Source organism: Centruroides vittatus, unplaced genomic scaffold (genome assembly GCF_030686945.1).
Source record: "Centruroides vittatus isolate TY-2023 unplaced genomic scaffold, ASM3068694v2 scaffold_861, whole genome shotgun sequence".
NCBI lineage: Eukaryota > Metazoa > Arthropoda > Arachnida > Scorpiones > Buthidae > Centruroides > Centruroides vittatus.
In genome coordinates this window covers 6969347-6990769 of record NW_027122718.1, presented here as the reverse complement: position 1 = coordinate 6990769, position 21423 = coordinate 6969347, and the positions used below count along the sequence as shown (strand labels likewise).

The 21423-nt window shown below is 27.9% G+C and overlaps 1 protein-coding gene across 2 annotated transcripts in view; it reads left to right on the top strand.

Annotated features, from left to right (window-relative positions):
• The window catches only part of Rbcn-3A (Rabconnectin-3A), a 161001-nt gene that overhangs the window by 16229 nt on the left and 123349 nt on the right, over nt 1-21423 (top strand). For both annotated transcript variants that reach the window (XM_067288460.1, XM_067288459.1), the window contains exons 2-8: nt 2257-2406; nt 6941-7066; nt 8934-9005; nt 10877-10955; nt 12309-12471; nt 15799-15905; nt 18599-18728. In XM_067288460.1, the coding sequence (XP_067144561.1) occupies nt 2320-2406; nt 6941-7066; nt 8934-9005; nt 10877-10955; nt 12309-12471; nt 15799-15905; nt 18599-18728 (764 nt within the window). In that variant the 5' untranslated portion in view covers nt 2257-2319. The remainder of the gene's footprint in view (nt 1-2256; nt 2407-6940; nt 7067-8933; nt 9006-10876; nt 10956-12308; nt 12472-15798; nt 15906-18598; nt 18729-21423) is intronic.

Below are 21423 nucleotides of genomic sequence, written 5' to 3'. Positions count from 1 at the left end.
GATTAGCTTATTTTTATTTTATACTTTTGTACAAGTGTTGTGTCACTTCTAATCAATACTGTTTTTGGTTAATGTTACCCTAGGTATCGAAGATGGAGGCTCGTCTTAGATTCCAGAGATCAGAAGACAGGGAACAGTGGGGGGACACATTCTAACCTAACCTAACCTAATAAATTACCATAATTATTAGCAACCAAATTATTTATTTTCCATATTATTAGCAACCATTAATATATTATTTACCATATTATTAGCAACCAAATTACCAAAATATTTGAATAAATATAAATAAATATTGTTCATCTAATTGATTTCCTTTTAATTTATTTTAACCATTAATATACTTGAATAATAATTCTAAACTAGTTTGGCCTGACTCACTTACGCCAAACTAGTTTGGCCTAGGCAAAACTAGTATGGCATAAAATTGGGTTTTGCCGGTAACATACATACCATCATAAAACATGATAAAATATTTCTGAAATGGCTTGATGAGGAGTCTGAGGAAGAAAATGTAGAACCTTCCTTGCAGACAATGAGGGTGAGGATCTCCATATGAAAATCCTGGAAGTGTTGAGAAAGAAAGTGTACAGATCCTCCATAGGCAACATTAGTATCAAGAGAAAAATGTGCATATTATCCAAAAAAGAAGAATAGGAAAACAGCATTCAAGAGTGTAACATGTAGCCTACTGTACAAATCTGCAGATACCACATAATAACAATCTGCAAACAATGCAATTTTAAAAATCTAGACTAAACAGATTCAGAACTCGAATAGAAATTATAATTAAGTTTAACAATAATTTCAGATAGCATATTTTTGTTTTTATCGATTTGGTCGGCCTGATTAGATATCAATTTTCTGTTTTTATATCAAAATTACTTTTAATATATTCTAACTGAAGTAAGGTAAAATAAACATTAAAATGTGTATTATTTGTAACAAAACCTGATCTTAGTAAAATTTCTCAACGCAGATCATTAAGAATTTAAAAATATGTCTGGTGAGTGCAGTCTCTCGTCCTTGAGTAGTTAACAGCTTTACAGATCCAACTACAAGGAGCACTGAGTTAACAGAATTTAAAAGAACTTAAAAAATAATTTTAGACTGAAATATATAATCCTTTCTCATTGAAATTTTTAATAAATTTGAAAAATATTGATACAATAAACAAGAGTGTGTTTTATTTAGAAATTAAATTAAATATTGGTTTATTGGAGCGAGGTTAAACAATTAAGTTACTTAATGTTTTAGAACTATATTAGAAGTCTGGAAACATTAGATTTTAATTATTTAATACTTAAAAAAAAATACTTGTTAAACGAAAAGTTTTTCTAGAATAAGATCGATTTAAAAAAAAAACAGAAATTAATTAATTAATTATTTTTTATAATCTACAGTGCTACAGCAATTCCTGATTTGTAGATATAATATGTTCTTAAAAAATGTATGTGAAAGTTGAATGTCTAAAAATTAAACATAATAGTCTCATGTTATAAAGAGAGTTTTGTTCTCACAAGGCTAAACAGAAAATTATAAAATTAAGATAGAATAAAGCATTCATCACACACATCAGAAAATGGGGGTTGGTTAACAAAATGGGTGCGTTTAAAATACTTTTCAAGACACGCAAATGATTATTATTACTCAAGTAGTTTTGGTTTAAACCAATTTAACCTTTGTCGGGATCAAATAAAATGCGAAATAACAGAACATTAATTTTAAAAGTTTAACAACATTATTAAAGTAGAAAAATGTTTATAGTGAGTATGTTGTAATGCATATAACATTATTTAAAACATTAAAACAAAAAGTAATTAGAAAACATACAAACAAAACTTAATTTTCACAAATGATTTTGCTGTTACCTAAATCAAAACTGGCAGAAAGCACAAGTACAGATAGCTAAATTTTTATTTTTTGAGTGAAAATGTATGTCAGTATAAATTTGGCATATAAAAAGTATTATTTATGGAAGAGTAAATTGTTTGAATGTCAAATGTCTGAAAGTTAAGGATCGTCTACATGTGAAATTAATATAATTTTTAATTGCATATTACTTTTCATTTGATTGTTTTAAATATAAATAAAAATCAAATTAAATTAAAAATAAAGTAAATTTAATAATTTATTAAAAATTATATTTAATAATAAATAATGATGATAATATTTTTGATAATAAATTGATGAAATCAAAAAAAAATTTTTATTAGGTTTGTTTAAAGTATTTAATTTAAACATTTTATTTTTCAGATGAGTTTATAAATTGGCAATAATAAAATGGAAAATCAAAATATGCAATTTTAATAATTGAAAATGAATTGCCATCAGATCTTAACAGGAGCAGTAAATTCAGGAGATCATTGTTCTGCAGTAGGAAGTGTCCAAGGAATTCCATTTACTGTATGTAATTTTAATTTTCATTAAATGTTATTGTTATATTGAAATTTGATCATATGAATATGGTTTTTAACATATAGGTTGATATAACATATCAGTTTTCTATATTAAAATCTGATGATGCTTATTATTACAAACAAAAAAAATATATTTTTAATGATGATAATTTTTGATGATATAATTTATGTAGATTTTCCTTCCTTATATATGTGGTGTCTATAGATGGCTGGGCTGGGTGTTAAGAAGCATATGCAGAACACAGTTTAAGAAAGAATACAAAAAGCTTCTTATGACATATAATGATGTATATTTTAATACAATACAGAAAACATTACGAAACAAAGAACACTAAACAAATCATCTTGATACTGATTATTAAACGGATATTAATCATCTTGAAGCGGACAGGTCATTTGTGCTACGTCGTTGCTTCTTTTTTCCCCTTTTCTAATGGTCCGTCTTTTTTCACGCCTATGCACGACATTGGACTCAACCAAGTCATACCAGCGTCAGAGATGGGCACCACACACACACACACACACACACACACACACACACACACACATATATATTTGAATTATGATAAAAAAACATGCAAGGAGCGATCAAAACGTATCCAACCTTAATTTTTTCCTTGCAAGTATTTACAAGCTGGAGAGGAGGTCATCATGTGACCTTGAACCCTACTGTATGTGTGTGAACTTTGGCAAGCCTGTTCCATTTGCAGTCACTGTCAGGCAGCCATGATAGTTGCATGTATATTATCACATTAGTGATTTTCAGGAACATGATAGATCCTGATTTCATGAAGATTATAACCAGAGATAGACTTGGGTCTACAGGTATGACCCTCAGACACAATCTTTCTAGTGGAAAATTCCATGGTCTCTACAGCCAAGGAAGGTACAGCAATCATGCAGCAATGTGAAGGTCATGTTAACTATTTTTTTTGACTACCAGGGTGTAGTTTATCATGAGTATGCTCCTCATGGAAAAATTGACAAAGGAGTACTACTAGACTGTTTTAGTTCATTTATGAAGTGCTGTTAGGAGCAAGAGACCACAGCTCTGGCAGTCTGGCAACTGGTTCATTCTTTACAATGTTCTGGGCCTATGGATTGTATCTCATCCAGACATTGCTTGCAAAACAGGATATTGCACAGGTTCAGTGGCCTCCTTACTCTCTAGACAAGGCTCTGGTCTACTTTTGGCTTTTTCCTAAACTCAAGGTGCCATTCAAAGGAAAGAGATTTCAGTATGCAGAGACAATAAAGACTAACACAACAAAGTGCTTGATGGAGATCCTGATTGAAAAATGTTTCCAACAGTGGAAAGAATCCTGGACAAAGTGCATGAACTCAGAAGGAGCATATTTTGAAGAAGACCAATGTTTGTACCAAATAGATACACAGGTGTTTTACTTTCCTGGGATTGATGCTATTAAATTTTGGTGGTTAAATAAAAGACAGGGTGGGAGATAGAGGGGGGGTCATGTGCCATATCTTCAGTAGGGTTGGACTTAATGACAATTTTACTTGTTATTATCATTTACAGTTTTTTATAAAACCCATCTCTACCCTCAAAATTAAGCTTTTTACCATTTTATGATAATTAAAAATATAAAAAGTTTTTTAATAAAATATTATAACATATATATATTAAAATCAAAACTCAAAATTTGTCAAAACTTGATTTTACTAGGCAAAATCAGTTTCAACAAAGCTACTTTTTCTTTGTTAATTCTAGTTTTAACTAGTTAAATTTAAAAAATTAATAAAATCCAATTGACAATACTAGCTAGTATTTACTAAAAATTCTATAGTCAATATGAGTCTAACTAGTGGCAGACAACTTGACTGAAATTTATCACCATTAAGACACAGTGTTAATAAACTTAGTTGTAACTAGAGAAAAATAACAACAGTTGTAATTAGCAAAAAAGAACATCGCTAAACCTGATATATTATAAGACTAGCTCGATAGAGTTTCAGCATTTGATTGGTGTCTAGTCTTATAATATAGCAAAAAAGAATTTTATTAGACACATTTTTTAAATCATTGTTGTCAGTACACACAATGCTCTTCACTCTATTTATTGGAATAAAGAATACTATTTATATGAATATTGTGGTATTTTGAGGTACAATGATTTCTTTGTTTTTGCAGAAGCATTGCTTTGAAGTACAATCTTGCATGCACAGCAGATTAACTTTTGTTCTGTTCCTGTTCTTGTATTCCTTGCTGTAGTCCTCGATGCAGTCCTCAGTGAAATTTCCTGTTGTTGTACCTGTTCTTAAGTCAAGGAAAGTTGACAGAAACATCAAATTGAGATTTGAATGAAATTGTCATTTCATTCAGATCTCAATTTCAATGAAATCAATCAGATGCTTCTTTAACTTTTAGCTTAATTTAACCTTACTTTAAGTGAACATACCTGCTATATAGCTTGTTCAAAACTTTATTCTTTGATCCAAATCTTGTATAGGTTATCCTTGGTTTTTTCAAGCATGATTCCCATATGGTTTATGAAGCCTGCATTTGCTTTGTGTACACTTGGAATGAGAAAATAACATTACATCTTACATGAACTGGAGGATGTATTGCTTTTAAATTCATTTTTGTCTTTTGGCCTGCTTCAAATTTTTGTATTTCTTTTCTTACTGAAGAAAGATTTGTCAATGAACTAGTAAACATCATCTTGTCTTCTCTGTTGTGATTTCAATTTCTTCTTGCTTTTTACTTATCTGCTCAATGACTAAAGTTCATTCTCATCCATGATGATATTATTTTTAATAACTTCAAATGGCAATGTTGATGTCATAAGTCCAACTCTTGGTTCAATACCAAATAAGGCTTTGTACAGTGATTGTGTAATCCTCGAATGAAGGGGCTTTATTTCTTTTTTTATAAATTGCACAAAGTGGAGATCATTTGACCAATTCATGATGCAGTTGTTTTTCTTTTATGTAGCAAATATTTATTATGTTTTGGCCAGCTTACTCTGCTGAATTTTGGCTTTGTGTTATAGTTTTCTGGAAACATTCTATAATTTTGTCCAGAAAATAAGTAGTTCATCCTTTACTATCATAATGCAAAATACAAGGGGTATCAATAGTTGAAGAGGTTGCATTTCAGTTAATTGAAATGCAACCTCTTCAACTATTTTGCTTTGTATTGCTTACAATAAGACAGATTTGATCAAATGATCGTAATAAACTATAGTGAACTTGAAACCTTGATCAATCTGAGGTTGCTTGTTGGTTAAGTCTATCTGACAGCAGCTTCAAAAAATTACATACCCAGAACCTTTTCGGGCTGCGCGTGCTGTCTATCTGACGGCACTATCTCGGGCTGTCTATCTGACAGCAGCTTCAAAAAATTACATACCCAGAACCTTTTACGGTGTGATAATGCAAATATTGACAAACAAACATTTTCGAACCCCTTTTGGGCTCTGCTTCAGGTTCCAAATTGTTTCTAGATGGATGTTCGATTGCCGTTAAATATCAGCAGCTGTTTATTTCTGAGTGAAGAATGGATTTGGAAAGTAAGCTTTTCTTTTTCTTACTTTTCTTTTTTTGGCATGTTTCACATATCTATAAAAAATATTTATTATTTCAGTTCTTAAGTTGGCATATTTCTTTGGTGTTTCATGTTCAGTTTATCTTGATTTACATGTCCTATAGCTGCTTGGGTGCTTTTAATAACATTGAATATTTTCTTGACTGGAAATAGTATTTTTCAGGTTCAACTTGATAGATAATCTTTCATACAAAAGAGAATTTTACAGTGGGAAATTGTTTTTAAAATTTGGAGATGCTAAATAAACTGATATATAATGAATACACAGTAATTGCAGAAATTGATGAATCTGTTAGAAGTTAGATCAATTGCAATGATTTAATACAGTTGTCATTTTGATATAAGGCAATATGATTCAGTAACAGAGTGTATCATGCAAAAGGATATCTATATTATAGTTTTTACAACTGCTGAATCTGAAAAGTTTGTTCCAGTAAATTATAACTTTAAAATTTCAAAATTCCATTAGAGGAATAATATATAAATGAGAATCTCAATAGTATGTATATTTGTAAACATTTTCTTCCATTTAATGTTTCAGATTCTTTTTGTATATATTTTAATTAAATTAATCAAAAATTGTTGTGTACAGCAGTGTAAATCACTAAGGCAGAATACTTCCTAGATACCTACTTAACTTTTGCCATATTTGATGATGATTGAAAAGCAGATATTAATTACTTTGTTATTTGATGTAATTAGTATTTAAATTTTTACAAGTAATATTTTAGCAAATAAATATAGAACATTTTGAGTTTAACAAAATTTTTAAATAAAAAAAATTTATAAACAAAAGAAATAATTGAATTTTAATCTGAACTATAAATATATATAATTTAAACTTTTTTATACATAATTTTATGAATGATAGAATTTAAATAAACTGATCATAAATATTTTGGCTTTACAATATTTTTTTAAGTAATACATTAAAAAAATATTTATAAAATTTCAGGCATATGCTGCTGGATGTAATATTGTGATATTAGCTAGTGATTTTCAACGGATTCAAATTATACCTGGTATTTGTCATGGGAATGTCCAAGTTGGATGCCTGGATTGTTCAACAGATCTTGGAAAAGTAAGTAAATGAAATTACTTATATTACCATCAATAGATATAATTCATACAGTTTTTGAAATGTTGGAGGTTGAATTTTTTTCTTGAAAGCCGATGAGTTTTTGGTAATTTCCTCTTTTTATACAATGATTCTCCAGAGAATAGTTTAGAAGCCAAGTGTTGATTTTGTTACATTCTAGTACACTATACACTTTGTACATTATAGAAAATTTTATACTTAAGTACTCATTTTTTTCTGACTCAGATACCTGAAATAATCTGAGAAATGCATGTCTTTGGCAATTTCTTATCCAAAAGCATGCAGTTTTTCAGCCAAAAATTTTTACAGGAAATCTTTGTTAATTCAAACTTTTATAGTTTGAAATCTTGTTAGTTCATAACTGTACTTTTATTCTGGTCAGGGATATAGAGATTTACATGAATTTGGTTAGTTTAAAATAAACGTAAACAGGACCAACAACAACCCCAGACTGGGCAAAGAAAAAATGTAGTTCTGGATTTTATACCGTTTCTAAGTAAAGTGGTTAAGAAGGTATCGAAGCATAGGAATTTGCGCGTAATATACAGGCGTAACCCAACGGTGTATGGCATCTTGAGAAATGATAAGAGAAAAGAAAAGCACATCGACAGAACAGGGGTATATTCCATCCCAATTAGAGATAATCGTTTTAACACTGATCTGGTGTATGTCGGCGCTACGATGAGGAGCCTAAAGCAGAGAATATATGAGCACAAGCAATCGGTGAGCAAGAATGTTGATTCTACGGTACTGGCAGCATTTGCGAAAGAGCAAGGGATAACGGTATTTTGGGATAAAGCCTCGATCATGAGAGCTGCAAGATCAAGACAAGCTGTTAAACACATTGAGAAAATGGAAATATACAGAGCTCATTTAACCACAAACTGCATTAACCATAGAGATGCGGACACGTTGGCGATAGCTTGGAAATCTTTCTTTGATAACCTAAAACTAGCAATGTGTTAAAGAGACGGAACATCATAAAAAAACGCTGTTTTTAGCGTGTAAGCGCGTTACCGACGATGTGCGTGAGCGCATTCGAATTTCATTTAATTTTTGTACATTTAGAACTCCACGTGCTTATTTTTATAATTCTGTGTTCTTTTTATTGGTTAACTGAAGATGGCTGCTTAAGGCAGTTGTGAAAACGTTTTTACGAAATAGAATATTGCTGGAACATAAAAAAGGTTGTTATTTATCGGATAAATAATTCCAGTAAGCTTTGTTTATTTATTTTTGCAACCTGTATTTTATTAATAATTTTATAAATAATGATGAACTATTTTCTGCGTTTGAATGAAATGCAATTTAACAGTTTTAATTGATGGACATAGGATTAAACCAATAAACAAAGGGGCGTCTCTCTTAATTTTTTTTTCGGTAGGTATGAACTTATGATAGACTATAGACGTATAATTGTAGCATGAACTATACACAGTTCACAGAAATTGTTGCAAAAACGCTTTGGGTTTTAGACCAAATAATCACAGATCTTAAAAGAATAAAATAATTTTATTTGGAACTGGGGTACAAGAACTGGCACCATTAAATTTATACTGTTAATATTCAAAACATTTACTTATCATCAGTTTTATATTTTTATTTTAAAAAATATTCTAATTATTTATATGAAACACACATGGTAAGAATGAACTTGAAACAAAGACACTGTGGGGGACGTGTTGCCAGGTTGGCTATAACACACAGAATCCTTTGCTCACGTGTATAGGACGACCTAGGTTTTTGAAGCAGTGAAAAATAAATGAGAACCTTATCTTATACGTGAGTAAATATGGTAATAAAATGTTTTTTTTTTTTAAATTGATATTGTTTCTTAAATTTTTTACAGATTGCTGCTGCATATGGAAGACAAATTTGTATATATGAACCAACTCCATTATTAAATGAAAATTCATCTCATGTAAGATAATGCTTTATAATAAAGTAATTTTAAAATACATTACAATAAATCATCAATAATAATATAATAAATTTATTTAGTTGAATCTGACAAATTAGGAAAATTTTTGATTTTATTTCTAATTGTAAATCTGTTTCCATCATTGTATTTTGCAGTTTTCAAATGATGAAGACTATCTTTTAAAAGTTTTATAGTAGTTTACAGTTATTGAAGGAAATACATGATGAAATTATGTATTAACATCTAATTCATGTTATTGATATTTCTAGAAGTTTTGATTTTATAACGAACAAAAATAAAAAAAGAGAAATTGAAAGTGAAGATTTATTCTCAGAATTTACATTAGAGGTTAAAACTTTGTAAAATAAAATTTACAGATTTTTTTCATTTATTTATAACTATTGTGATGTAAATATAAGGGTTATCATCATATTTTAATGCTAAATAATTATTTTATGTTTAAAACATTCTATTAAATTGTATTTCAATTTACATTCTATTCTGATTGTTAGATCATTATTAATAACAGTTTTTTATTTTAAATTTAATACTTTCATCAAAAAATATCAGTTACATTTTCTGTTATGTTATTGGTTTCAAATAAACCTAACATTTATTTCTGTTTTTTGCAATTTATATTCAATAACAACTAGTATCTTGGTGAGAAATAGAGAAAATAAAATTATCATTAGATGATGATGTAAAATGCATTGCACTGAAAGTTTGTCAATTCAATTGTTTATATTAAATTTATTTCCTGCCTTCTGTAAATCCAGTATAACAAATTTATTTATTTATTTATTTTTAATTTACATTAAGAATACATTAAAATACATTAAGAAATTATCTAACATCATTGTTTATTTAAATATAGTAAGGAATTAATAATATCAGTTTATTTTGTTGTTTACTAATGAATTCTGGTAACAAATGTTTTTAAAAATTTAATGCCTCTGTTTTCACAAAATAAATGGAACCAAATTAACAAGAAACTTAAAACAATCTTTTTAAAGTAAATCAACTTATAGAAGAAGAAGACAATTAAATTTTAAAGCTAGTCTCAAGTGAGCATCTTCACTAGGAGAAAGACAAGAACACTATCAGTTAGACTGGAATCTGTTTTTCACTTAAAATTGCAACAACATAAAATTATTTCGTTAATTTATCATTATATGTTTATCATAATTAATACTTATGCTTTGAAGAGCATGTAAAGATAAATTTTTTAATCAGAATTATTTATACAAAAAAATAACAATAACAAATGAGAGTTTTTACTATATAACATTTTTAATACATTTTCTAAATAAAAATTTCAAAATATTTTAATTTCATTTACAAGGATACTTATAAAACTTAACTGGATAATTATTTAAATATAAAACTGAAGCTAATTCAATAAATTTTTTTGTTTCATTTTATATGTATAAACAAATTGCATTGCAGAATTTCATAAGAATTGTTTTTAGTATCATTTCCTAATAATTTAATCTTTATTATTTAAAGACATTAGATACAAAAATAAATTATCAAATTGTTTCATAAAAGTTTGTTTATTAAAATGCACAACAAAATCATGTTTTCACATGTTCAGTTTTTGTATTCTATTTAATTTTAAATAATAATGTTTATGTCTGCATTAATAATACAAGTATAATTTAAATTGTTATTTTTATGTTATGTTATGTCTATTTATAAAAATTAAATTTTTAAATATTTAAAAATTAAAAAATATTTTAGGTGTACATAATGTTTAAATTTCTTTTATTGAAACCTATTATTATAATAGTAATAGCTTATATATTGTATTTTAACATTTTGGATTAAATTATTATATTAAAATAAATGTTTTTTTTAAATGTATATAATAGCGTTTAGATTATAGATGGGTGCAGACAGCAACTTTTGAGTCTGATTGCTATATCCATGTATTGTCTTGGAATCAAGATGGTATGTTCTTTATTATAAGTAATAATAATAGTTTTATTTTAATTATATATTATATCCAATTTATTTATTATTAGTTTATTTATTTAGTATATTCTATTGTATTCAGTTTATTTAATTCTTATTATATGATTCAGATTGATTATTATATATGAGTTTAATTTGTAAATAAGACATATCTTTATGCTTTTTTTAACTCGCCGGTGGGCTGAGATTAGTTAATACATTCTTGACATTACTATGACTAATTGCTTGATTATTGGATCATCACAAAAATATATATTCATTGTTTGCCTTACTTGCAATTTTACTCAAAATATTTTGATTAAAACTGCTAATTTTTAATGACATATTGAAATATATTTAACTAATAATTTGTTACTACTAATAATCAGATAATAAATTCATCTGTTAATGTGTGTTTTCAGTTAAAATTTGAGGTGTTTTATATATCACAAAATGAATTTAACTTAAAGAAGGTTGTTTGTGCATTTGAAAATATTTGTCCGTATTAAATGAATTTTAAAAAGTTATATAAATTATTTGAATTATTTTGTTTTGATGAACCTATGCATCTTGCTTTTTAAAATATAAGTGTGACAGAAAAAAAATGATGATTGTAATAATTATATTCATTAGAATCATTTAAGTTAAACATGAAGTAAAATATAATAAAATACAATATGGAATTTTATTTCTTTACAAAAAAGACAAAATAAATTTTATGCTTTTATAATATTTTTATTCTTGCATATATAATATTAAGCAATTTCTGTTTAACAGTGAGTGATATTGGAGAAATTTTAATATTTTTGATCCAGTTAATAGGCCATTCTTAGGCATGAATAGATAAAAGTGGAATCCCTAAAGTGGATTGTATAATATAATTTTTCATTTGTTACAAAAACTATATATACTTTATGTTAATTCATTTGTGTTTTTAATATTTTATGTTTTTGATTGTGAAGTTTTGTACAGAAGATTTTCAAAATCATGTTATAACAAAACAGGAAACTGTGTTGAACGGGAGATTTTCCCAATTTATGAACCGTGTTAGAGTGAAATTGTGTTCTAGAATGCTGTGTTGTACGAGGGATACCTGTAGTTCTTTTTAAAGAATGTCTTGCTATTTTTAAGTATCAATGAATGTATTGGTTTCATTTTATAAGACTGACTAATGCATTATTCTCTAAATAATTTAAAAGAATTCTTTAATCCAAAATTTTTTAATTTATAATTTTTTACATTTATGTTTAGATTTCTATAAATTTAAACAATGTTAGGTTGCCAGTTTTTAATTGGCAATTTCTGAATTTTATTGATTATTGAATATTATTCCTTTCAATTATTTTTTAGGTAGTAAATTATTAACAGCTGGAGAATATATTCAAATGTGGCATTTATCAACAAAAACAGAGGATGTAATCCAAGAAGAAATAAATTTTCAAGTAAATGATTCAGATCAGCCTACATTTGATTTTGAAGAACAATCTAAATGGAACTGCATTTGGAAATGCAAGTTAGTAAATGAAGTTGTCATATTATCTACTATTAAATTATTGAACATAACTAAGAGTCATTATTTTGATGATAAAAATACTGGAAAGAAATCAGTCAAGTTTTAAAGAAAATTCAGATATGTGCAATATATATGACATGATAGCATAAACAAGAGATATGCTGACTTGTTACAAGCAGCAGAGATAAGGAGAGAAAAAATGAATAGACTCATAAGAGAGGTTTTGTTGTATTTGTTTTTATTTATTTTTACAAAAGTTTTTGCATTATATAGTGAGTAATTGGTAGGTGGCTTAATAAGAAGGGTGATGGAGCTCACATACTGTGAGTAAAACAGTTTTATTGTTTTACTCAAGTACAAAACAAAAGTAAAATAATTTTATAAAATTTGTAAAAATTTAGTTTTTATAAAATTTATAGAAACTAAATTTTATAAATCACTGTATCTGATGATTTTAAGACACACTTTCTCTGTCTTAGAAGGTGGCAATACAAAAACATGATGATAATGATCATGATGATGATGTCAGTAATGAATCTGAAATAATAAACTTGTTTCTTCTTTTAACAGAATTATTAATCAACACATGACTTGATGCATTGAAATTTTATGGAGTCTCAAAATGCATTTCAAGTACCTTAAGTACTCCTCTCCAGTCAGATGCATACTGCAATCATATTGTGGAATGCTATCTGACTGAGGAAGAGTACTTAGTTCAGGAGTTCAGATGCAAAAGATAATATTGTAACGTATTGCATGACGCAAAAGGTGGGGTTACAAGTTAGGGTTCAATTTAAGTACCAGGCCTGGACTTTATGGGAATAAAATATAATAATCCAAAACACTTATAAGTACAAATTCACAATAAATATTTATTAAATTGATCAGTATTATATAAACAACAATAATCAATTATAACAAGAGTTAGTAAGAGTATATATTTCAAATATTCAAAAGTCAAACAACAAAATAATCAATAATTACAGAAATTCTTTGATTATATACATCAAATCAAGTCAAAAATTGATTCAAATCTCCACCAAAAAAGTACTCAAAGTATACATTTCTTACACTGATCGCGTGTTAAGAATGACAGACAGGTTGCTTCTATGATGGTTGCTGTTGGGAGGTATATCACACTTCTGGATGGATGTGTCATCTTTTATCTTGTTCTCAGTGTATCTCGCACTGCCCTATTTACATGTGTGTGCATCACAGGATCAGTCACTAATGCAAATTAGTATCTTTCACCTTTCTTTTTGAATTTTAGTACATTAAGAGTTTCTTAAGAGTTTTCATTCTCAAAAAAAAAAAAAAAAAAAAGACCTCTAAAATAAAATAACTATAACTAAAAATAACAATTGGACTTTGACTCCTTACAATATGTCCATTTTTTTTCTTAAAAATTGGATTAAAGAACTTATTTATGATCAAGAAGGAAATTATTACATTATTAAATTAGAATTTATTAAAAAACACCAAATCTTATATTTGCTTACAAAATATAATGGTTTAATGCAAATAATAGCATGTCCAGAGAACAGATTTAAGTAAAATCTAAGCAATGTGTCAATCTTTTCTTAATGAACTTATTACATTTTGCATCTGAGCTCTTCATTTGGAAACTATGGGAATAAATAAAAATTACATTAGAAATTAAGAAGGAAGTAGAAATTAAAAAATAATAATAAGAACTGAAAGTCAATGGTATTTTTAACATTTTAAAGAAAATGATACTAAAATACTGTTCTTAAAATTGTCCTACTTTTTCATTCTTTCTTGGTGGGAGCCCTGAATCATGAATGCTAACATCTTTCAAAATTATATACTGTATAATATAGTCAAACTATGATTTGAATATTTACATTGAAAGTTCCGAAATATAAGTTCACATTATATGTAATAAGGGATGGCCCTACAGGGAATTTAATAACATTTTTCAATGCTACAAAAAGTCACTGCAAGAGAAGTATTGAATTTACTTCAACAAAACTAATACTGGATGAGGCAAGAACTCAAACAGTTTTTTTTAACACTTAAAAATGTACAATATATGCACCACGGATGACATGGCAGATGATGGATGTATGCCATATACATTGATATGGTAATCCAGTTCTTGCCACACCTTTTACAACATGAATCTGTCAATAATGGACACTGCTGAACAATAGGCTCTTTTAGATTGGTGATATGTCATGGCAATGGTGGGACAAACTTTATTTTGTATATAATCTCACAAAAAAAAATCACATGATGTGAGGTCTGGTGAACTTGGGGGCCAAAGCAACAAGTACAGTTAATCCCCGTATAACATGGGAGTTGCGTTCCAAAACATTACCATGTTATGCGAATCTGTGTTATACGAAACAAAGAACTAGTGCGAAAAGGGGGGGGGTTAGGTTCCAAAAATTAAAAACACATGCTGTTAAATCCTTCTTTAAATTGGATTTATGATTCACAAAAGGCCGATGCCAGCATCGGGGAATACAAAATTACAAATAAAAATAATTATATACTGAATATTATACTGTAAAAATATAAAATATATATAAAAGAATTTATATTTTTAATTTAAATTAATTTAAATAATTGCTAGGGGTGCCTCTAGTAGCCATTTTTGGCATACAGTGATAGAATCCAGTTTTTCAGCTTTATATAGTAGAATTTTTTATGGGTAAAATACTTATTTAAGTAAATATTTTACCAGAGATTATTCATCCTATATGATGATTTCAGCATGAGAGTCGTCAACTGGTAAGTTTTAAATACATTTCGTGTTGTACAAGGGTTTTACCTAATTTCCAAACCGTGTTAGAGTGAATCCGTGCTATAAAAGTGCCGTGTTATACGGGGGGTTACCTTTATTGGTTATTTTCACATCCATATCCTATCCAATGCCTGGCAGTTCTGTATCCAGGTAGAGATGGACTTTGCTATGAAAGTGGACAGGACAGCCATATTGTTGAAAAATGAACTGTGGGTCATCGAGCAACTGGAGCATAAGACACATCTGTAACATATCCAGATATGCCAATCCTATTACTGTTTTTTCAGTGAAAAATAATGGCTTGTACACTTGTAAACTGTTTGAGTTCCTGTAAAATCTAATGCTCCTCTCTTTAATATGAACTCAGAGTGTCTCCTGCAGTATTTCCCTAAAAAATCCTCCAAAGATCATTTTGAAACAATCTGTGTTACATTTCTGATTTTTTGCTGATTTTTTACAAACAATTATTCAAAACTTGAAAATTTTAGAACTAGGATTATTTATTCTAAAAGTTGAAATATTTATACTAGATATTTAATATAGTTTTATTTCTCCAGAACAGCTCAACCAGTAAATTTATTGAAGTTCTCGCCAGATGGTTCATTATTTGCTTCTGTTGGTAAAACAGATAGATTGGTTAAAGTGTGGTATGAAAGCAGAAAAGGTAAGGAAATTATTAACATAATTAGGATGTAATAAATTATACTAAAGCATTTATTAATTTATGTCTTATTTTGACATAAGAAAAAATTTTTTATATAACAATAATAATATAGCATGATGAGTAACTGTAATTAATTATACATTTTAAGAATTTGTTTTAATACAGAAAAAAATTGTTAATTAAATTTTGATGGACAGGTAAGATCAATTTCTTAAAATTTATTGGGTCCTATGAATATCTTAATATATGTTACACAGGAAGAGTATCTGATTATTTTTATTATAATGATTAAATTAATCTGTATATTTTGACAATTTATTGAATTTCTCTTTAAGTGTAATAAGCATATATTTGAAATATCATATTATACAATTGCAATTTCTTTGCTATAAAGTACACCTATCCCTCGATTTACACGGATGATAGGTTCCTGAGAAAAACGTGTAAATCAAATTTGTATCTTTTTGAATGTAAAACAGTGTAAATCGAAAAGTATGCAAAAAATGCATAATTTCGTTGTTTATTAATTATGAATTTTTTTTAATTTTTTAAAGGTACATAAATCAAACAAAAATATTGAAAGGCAAAAAAATATATTCTTTTATTAATTAAATACAAAGTACAAAGGAACACAAAATAAAATCTGAAAGGTTCATAAAAATGTAATGTAATTCTGTAATGTAATGTAAAAAATGTAATTAAAAATAATGTAATCGTTTGTTACTTACGAATATGAAAAATTAAAATTTTCTGGTTTAAAACTACGTGCAATGAATGCAACTTCATGCGTATGGGGGAGTACCCTATATCGGTTTATCGGTTACTATTTGACGGATTGAAATAAAACTGTCACCTAGTATCCTAAATATCAACTATAACATATAATTAAGGTGGATTGGAATATAGATGTAGATTAGAGTTAAAAATTGTTCCTTTTGATCATAGCCAGTTTATTTTGTACATTTATTTTTTAAACCATGTAAAAGCGAAAACATGTAAAAAAAGTACTGTGTAAAACGAGGGATAAGTGTAATTTCAAAAATGAAAGATACTACTAAAAAGTAAGTTCCTATATCTAACTTTGATGTGAGTAATGAAATAAGTTACAGAATGATATGGTAGAGTTAAATTACAAAAATAATTATTATATGAATCTGACTTGATAGATCAGATTCATATCTGTCATTCAGATTCATATCAGATTCATATATATTATCATCTGTCAAGAAATTATTTAATTAAATAATAATAATTTTAGAAAATATTTACCTCATTTATTATAAATATTTTCTTGTTATATTATTTTATTATATATTGAAATTTTTAAGGATCTAAAAGAAATATAGTTTACAGTCTTGATGGCACAAGTTATAAGATAATTTTCTGACATGTTGAGGATAGTAGATTCATTTCATATTTCTTATATAGATTTTCCTAAATATTTTAATTATTAAATCTTTCAGCAGATTATGGCATATTTATCTATCTGTGATGATAAACTCGTATAATGATTAATAAGTTATTAATAAAATTTACATAACGGACTTTCATTCAAAAGTCAAAAACATATTAAGCAAGTTTTTGGATCTCTGTTTTGATCTTCAAAATATTTACAAAGGAATTTAAAATTCCTTTAGACATAACTCAAAATATGATTAGTTGTATATAATTGGTGTAGTAATAATAATAATTAAAATGTTTTCAATAATAAAGAACGAACACTTGAGTACAAAACAGTTTAAAAATATCAACTACATTTCTTTATAACTTAAGAAAATTTCATTGTCTAATTTAATGAAAATACTTAATTTATTTACTGTTAAATTGATTCATCTGTTTGAATTTGTTATAAAAAGAGACTTTCATAATGTTAACTATTGAGATGTGTTTTAACATCTTCACTTTTTCAAATATTGATATTGTTTTCTGCTGAAAACACACCTCTTTACATTAGCATTTTATTATTTTTTTTACCAACATTCGTAGATGTGTTTAACGCCTGTCTTCAGGAATCTTTACATTGAATGTCACCCCTTAAATTCCAATAGAAAGAACACGCATTTCAAAAATGTTTAAATATAATGTTTACCTGACAAATCACAAAATTTGGAAATGGAACATTACATAATTTTAAAATACACATTACATCCAAATGTGTTACAAAATAGCTGAATTATAATTATTATTAGATAAAATCAACAGAAATGTTGCATTTCCAATCTGTGACTCTACTATGTGCATTTTTCCTTGAATATTCTACTCTTCTATAGTTAACAAATGTTCCAAATTTGGTTTTTTTAAAGTAAAATTTTAGAAGCAATTATATATTTCATTTATTTGTTGAATTATTTATTTAAACTTGGTACAAATTATGTTTTTTTTCTAAATTATTTATAATTGTATTATATTAAGTTACCAATATCGCAGTATTGGAAACTTGTAGTAATGTTGAAAGGACTCAGAATTACAGTTTGCATTTATAATTTATAAATGTAATTATTTATTTGAATAATGGTTTATGGAATGTTATCATTACATGAAATTTGATAATATAATATATAGTAGGTTTGTACATTACAAAACTGTTGCAGGTAAATAACTTTCATGATTATTTGGATGTACAGTACAGTACATTTACTAAAATGAAAAATTATTAACCAAGAGAATGATTAAATAATGCTATCTTATTTCAGGAATGTTTACATCTCAAATGGTTCGGTCATCATCGATATTAAATGATGTTAGTTATACTTTTATATATCTTGCTCATCCAAGAGCGGTAACTGGTTTTTCATGGAGAAAAGCAAGTAAATATATGCCAAGGTAAGTTATTTAGAAATAGCAAACATTATAAAATTTTCTTAGTAAGTTTATAAGAAAATTTTTAGTATCATTTAATTTTACCAGACAAATATATAGTTAAAATTTTAATTGTAAAATTATAATTTAATCATCACTATTGCTTGGTTAATGTGAGCCTAGGTATACAAAATGGCGGCGCTTCCGGTAACCTCGATGGCAAGTGTTTTTAGAAAAGAAATGTAGATGGCGCTGATAGTAATGATGCCTTCGTATGCAAATATCCATCAAAAAATTCCGTTCAGGAAACATGAGGAATAATGTGAATTTTGAATTTTAGTTACGATGTAGACGGATTATGCACGTTGTTAATTTTTTAAAAAGTGTCTTTTTTTAAAGTTTGTACAATTTACTCGAAGTCTAAAGTTATCGAGGAGGAAAGTTTGTCAATGGTAATTAACATGTTAAACTTGTCCTTAATGTGTTTAATACGTGTTAAATATCATAAAAGTGTATTAAAGGTGTGTTAACATTGTGTAAGTGAGGTAAAAATTTTGTAAAGGGTTTATATGTGGTTCAAATGTGCGTTTAAAGTGTGTAAATGAGTTAAATCTGTTTAAAAGTGTGTAAATGTAAGTTTAATGTGTTTAAACGTGGTTTAAATGTGCATTTATAGTGTGTAAATGTGTTAAATGTGTTTAAAAGTGTGTAAATGTGTGTTAAACATGTTAAATTTGTCATAACCAAGGATATGTAATAGTGATTTCCGACCTGAAAGACAATGAACGACACATGGAAGGCTAGGTGGCTGTGGATCGCAGGTGTTACCCTCTATGGAGATGCTGCCTATCGTAGATGAAAAGGCGAGAGATGTGAATTGTAAGACTGCAGTTCTTAAGAGGAGTAAAATTTATGTACAATACAGGCAAATTTTGTTTGAACCACTGATGTATAGAATCTCGTAATTCACTTTGTCCATGCATCGATTGAATTTATAGGTAGTATGATAACTTTTTTATTTTTCGTTTCTGGTCCAAGAGTAAGAAAAGTAACCAAAAGCAGGGGAAAAAGTAAGTAGCAAATTTACGTTTTAAAAATGTTTTAGTTTTAAAAAAGTTTAAATATAGGCACGTTTAGGTTATTGTCGACGGTCGCCATCTTGTTTGCACATTTGCGTGTGCAAACAAGATGGGACCGGAAGCGCCGCCATTTTGTATACCTAGGCTCACATTAACCTATTGCTTTTAAGTAAATTACTTCAAAAACTGATTAAAGATCTTGAATTTATTTAGTTATTTCAAATGTTTTTGGTTTTGAATAAACAATTTTCAAATTAAAAATGTCATTTAAAATTCACAGAATGACAATTTTAATATCAATTAAAAAAGTGAAGGCAAAATACAACAAAACAGTCACCCTTTTTTTTATTCACTTCCATTGTTCAGAATAAAATCAATGATGATCATGATCTTTCTTTGTAGGCTATCTTATCAAATAAATTTAAATTTTCCTTAAAAACAAGAAATATATCAGATTAAAAAGTAAAAAATTTTCCAAAGCTGAAATGGGAACAAGTGGATGTTTTTCATTCTTCCATCTATATGGCACTGGGAATATTGCTGGAGCTTTCATATACTGGGAGAAACACTGTTAATGTGTAGATCAATGTTTTTCAATCTTTTTCTAATAGTGGCACCCCAACTTTGTAATTTTTTCTCGCAGCACCTCCTCCTCCTTTATCAATGCAGAGTTATTGCACTTTTCATACTTCTATTAATACACATAAGCATGGTCCCCACATCCTGCAGTGGGACCCCCAGACCAGGATCATTGGCAAACTCCTCACTCAAACCTGAGACCTTAGTGGTGTGAGGCAAGGGACCTAATCACTTGGCCCCGTGGCCACTTTGGGATATGATAAGGCAGTTAAATAACAAAAATTATTATTTTTATTCACAAATTAAGCATGCATTTACAAAAACATAAATTAGATTTATTAGAGACAATAGAGGAATTACACTGACAAATTTTACAATGACGAACACAACATTAAAAACAAAAACAAAATAGGAACCAACACAAGAACTGAAAGAATGACAGAAATTGAAAAACAAAGCACATTGACAAGACAAAACCAAAGAAACTATTGATTAAATTATTTCCCATTAAATTTTCTGGCTTTTGCCAAAGCAGATTTTTTGATCATGTCACTGAAATTTGTTTGTTTAGCTAAATCATTTTTAATGCACAAAATTGCTAGGTTATTTAGTTGCTCCTGACCAGTTGAGTTTCTTTTCCATGTCTTCAGTGAATTTGCCAGTTTACTGGAAGACCTCTCAGCCAAAGAAACAGTTACTGGCACCATACAAAACGGCTTAATTGCGAGACTAATATTGGCAAATAAACCCTGAAGTTTTTTATCATAAATCACACTCAGAATTCCAATTGGGAATTTTTTCAGTGCCGAAAACTGTCTTATAAATATTCTTAAGGTGACCGATTAAGTCTTCTGTCAGATCACTGTCATATGCATTTATAAGTTTTGCTGCTTTTTCAGAAAGTTCACTTTCACCTAAGTTTTTGAAATCTAAAATTGGTGAGAATAATTCACATACAACATTTGCAACTTCAAATCTTGTTTTTAAATCGTGCAACCAAAGCAAAAAATACAAACTGGTCATCTTCATACTGGACCCTCCCATGAACCTGGGCCCCCATA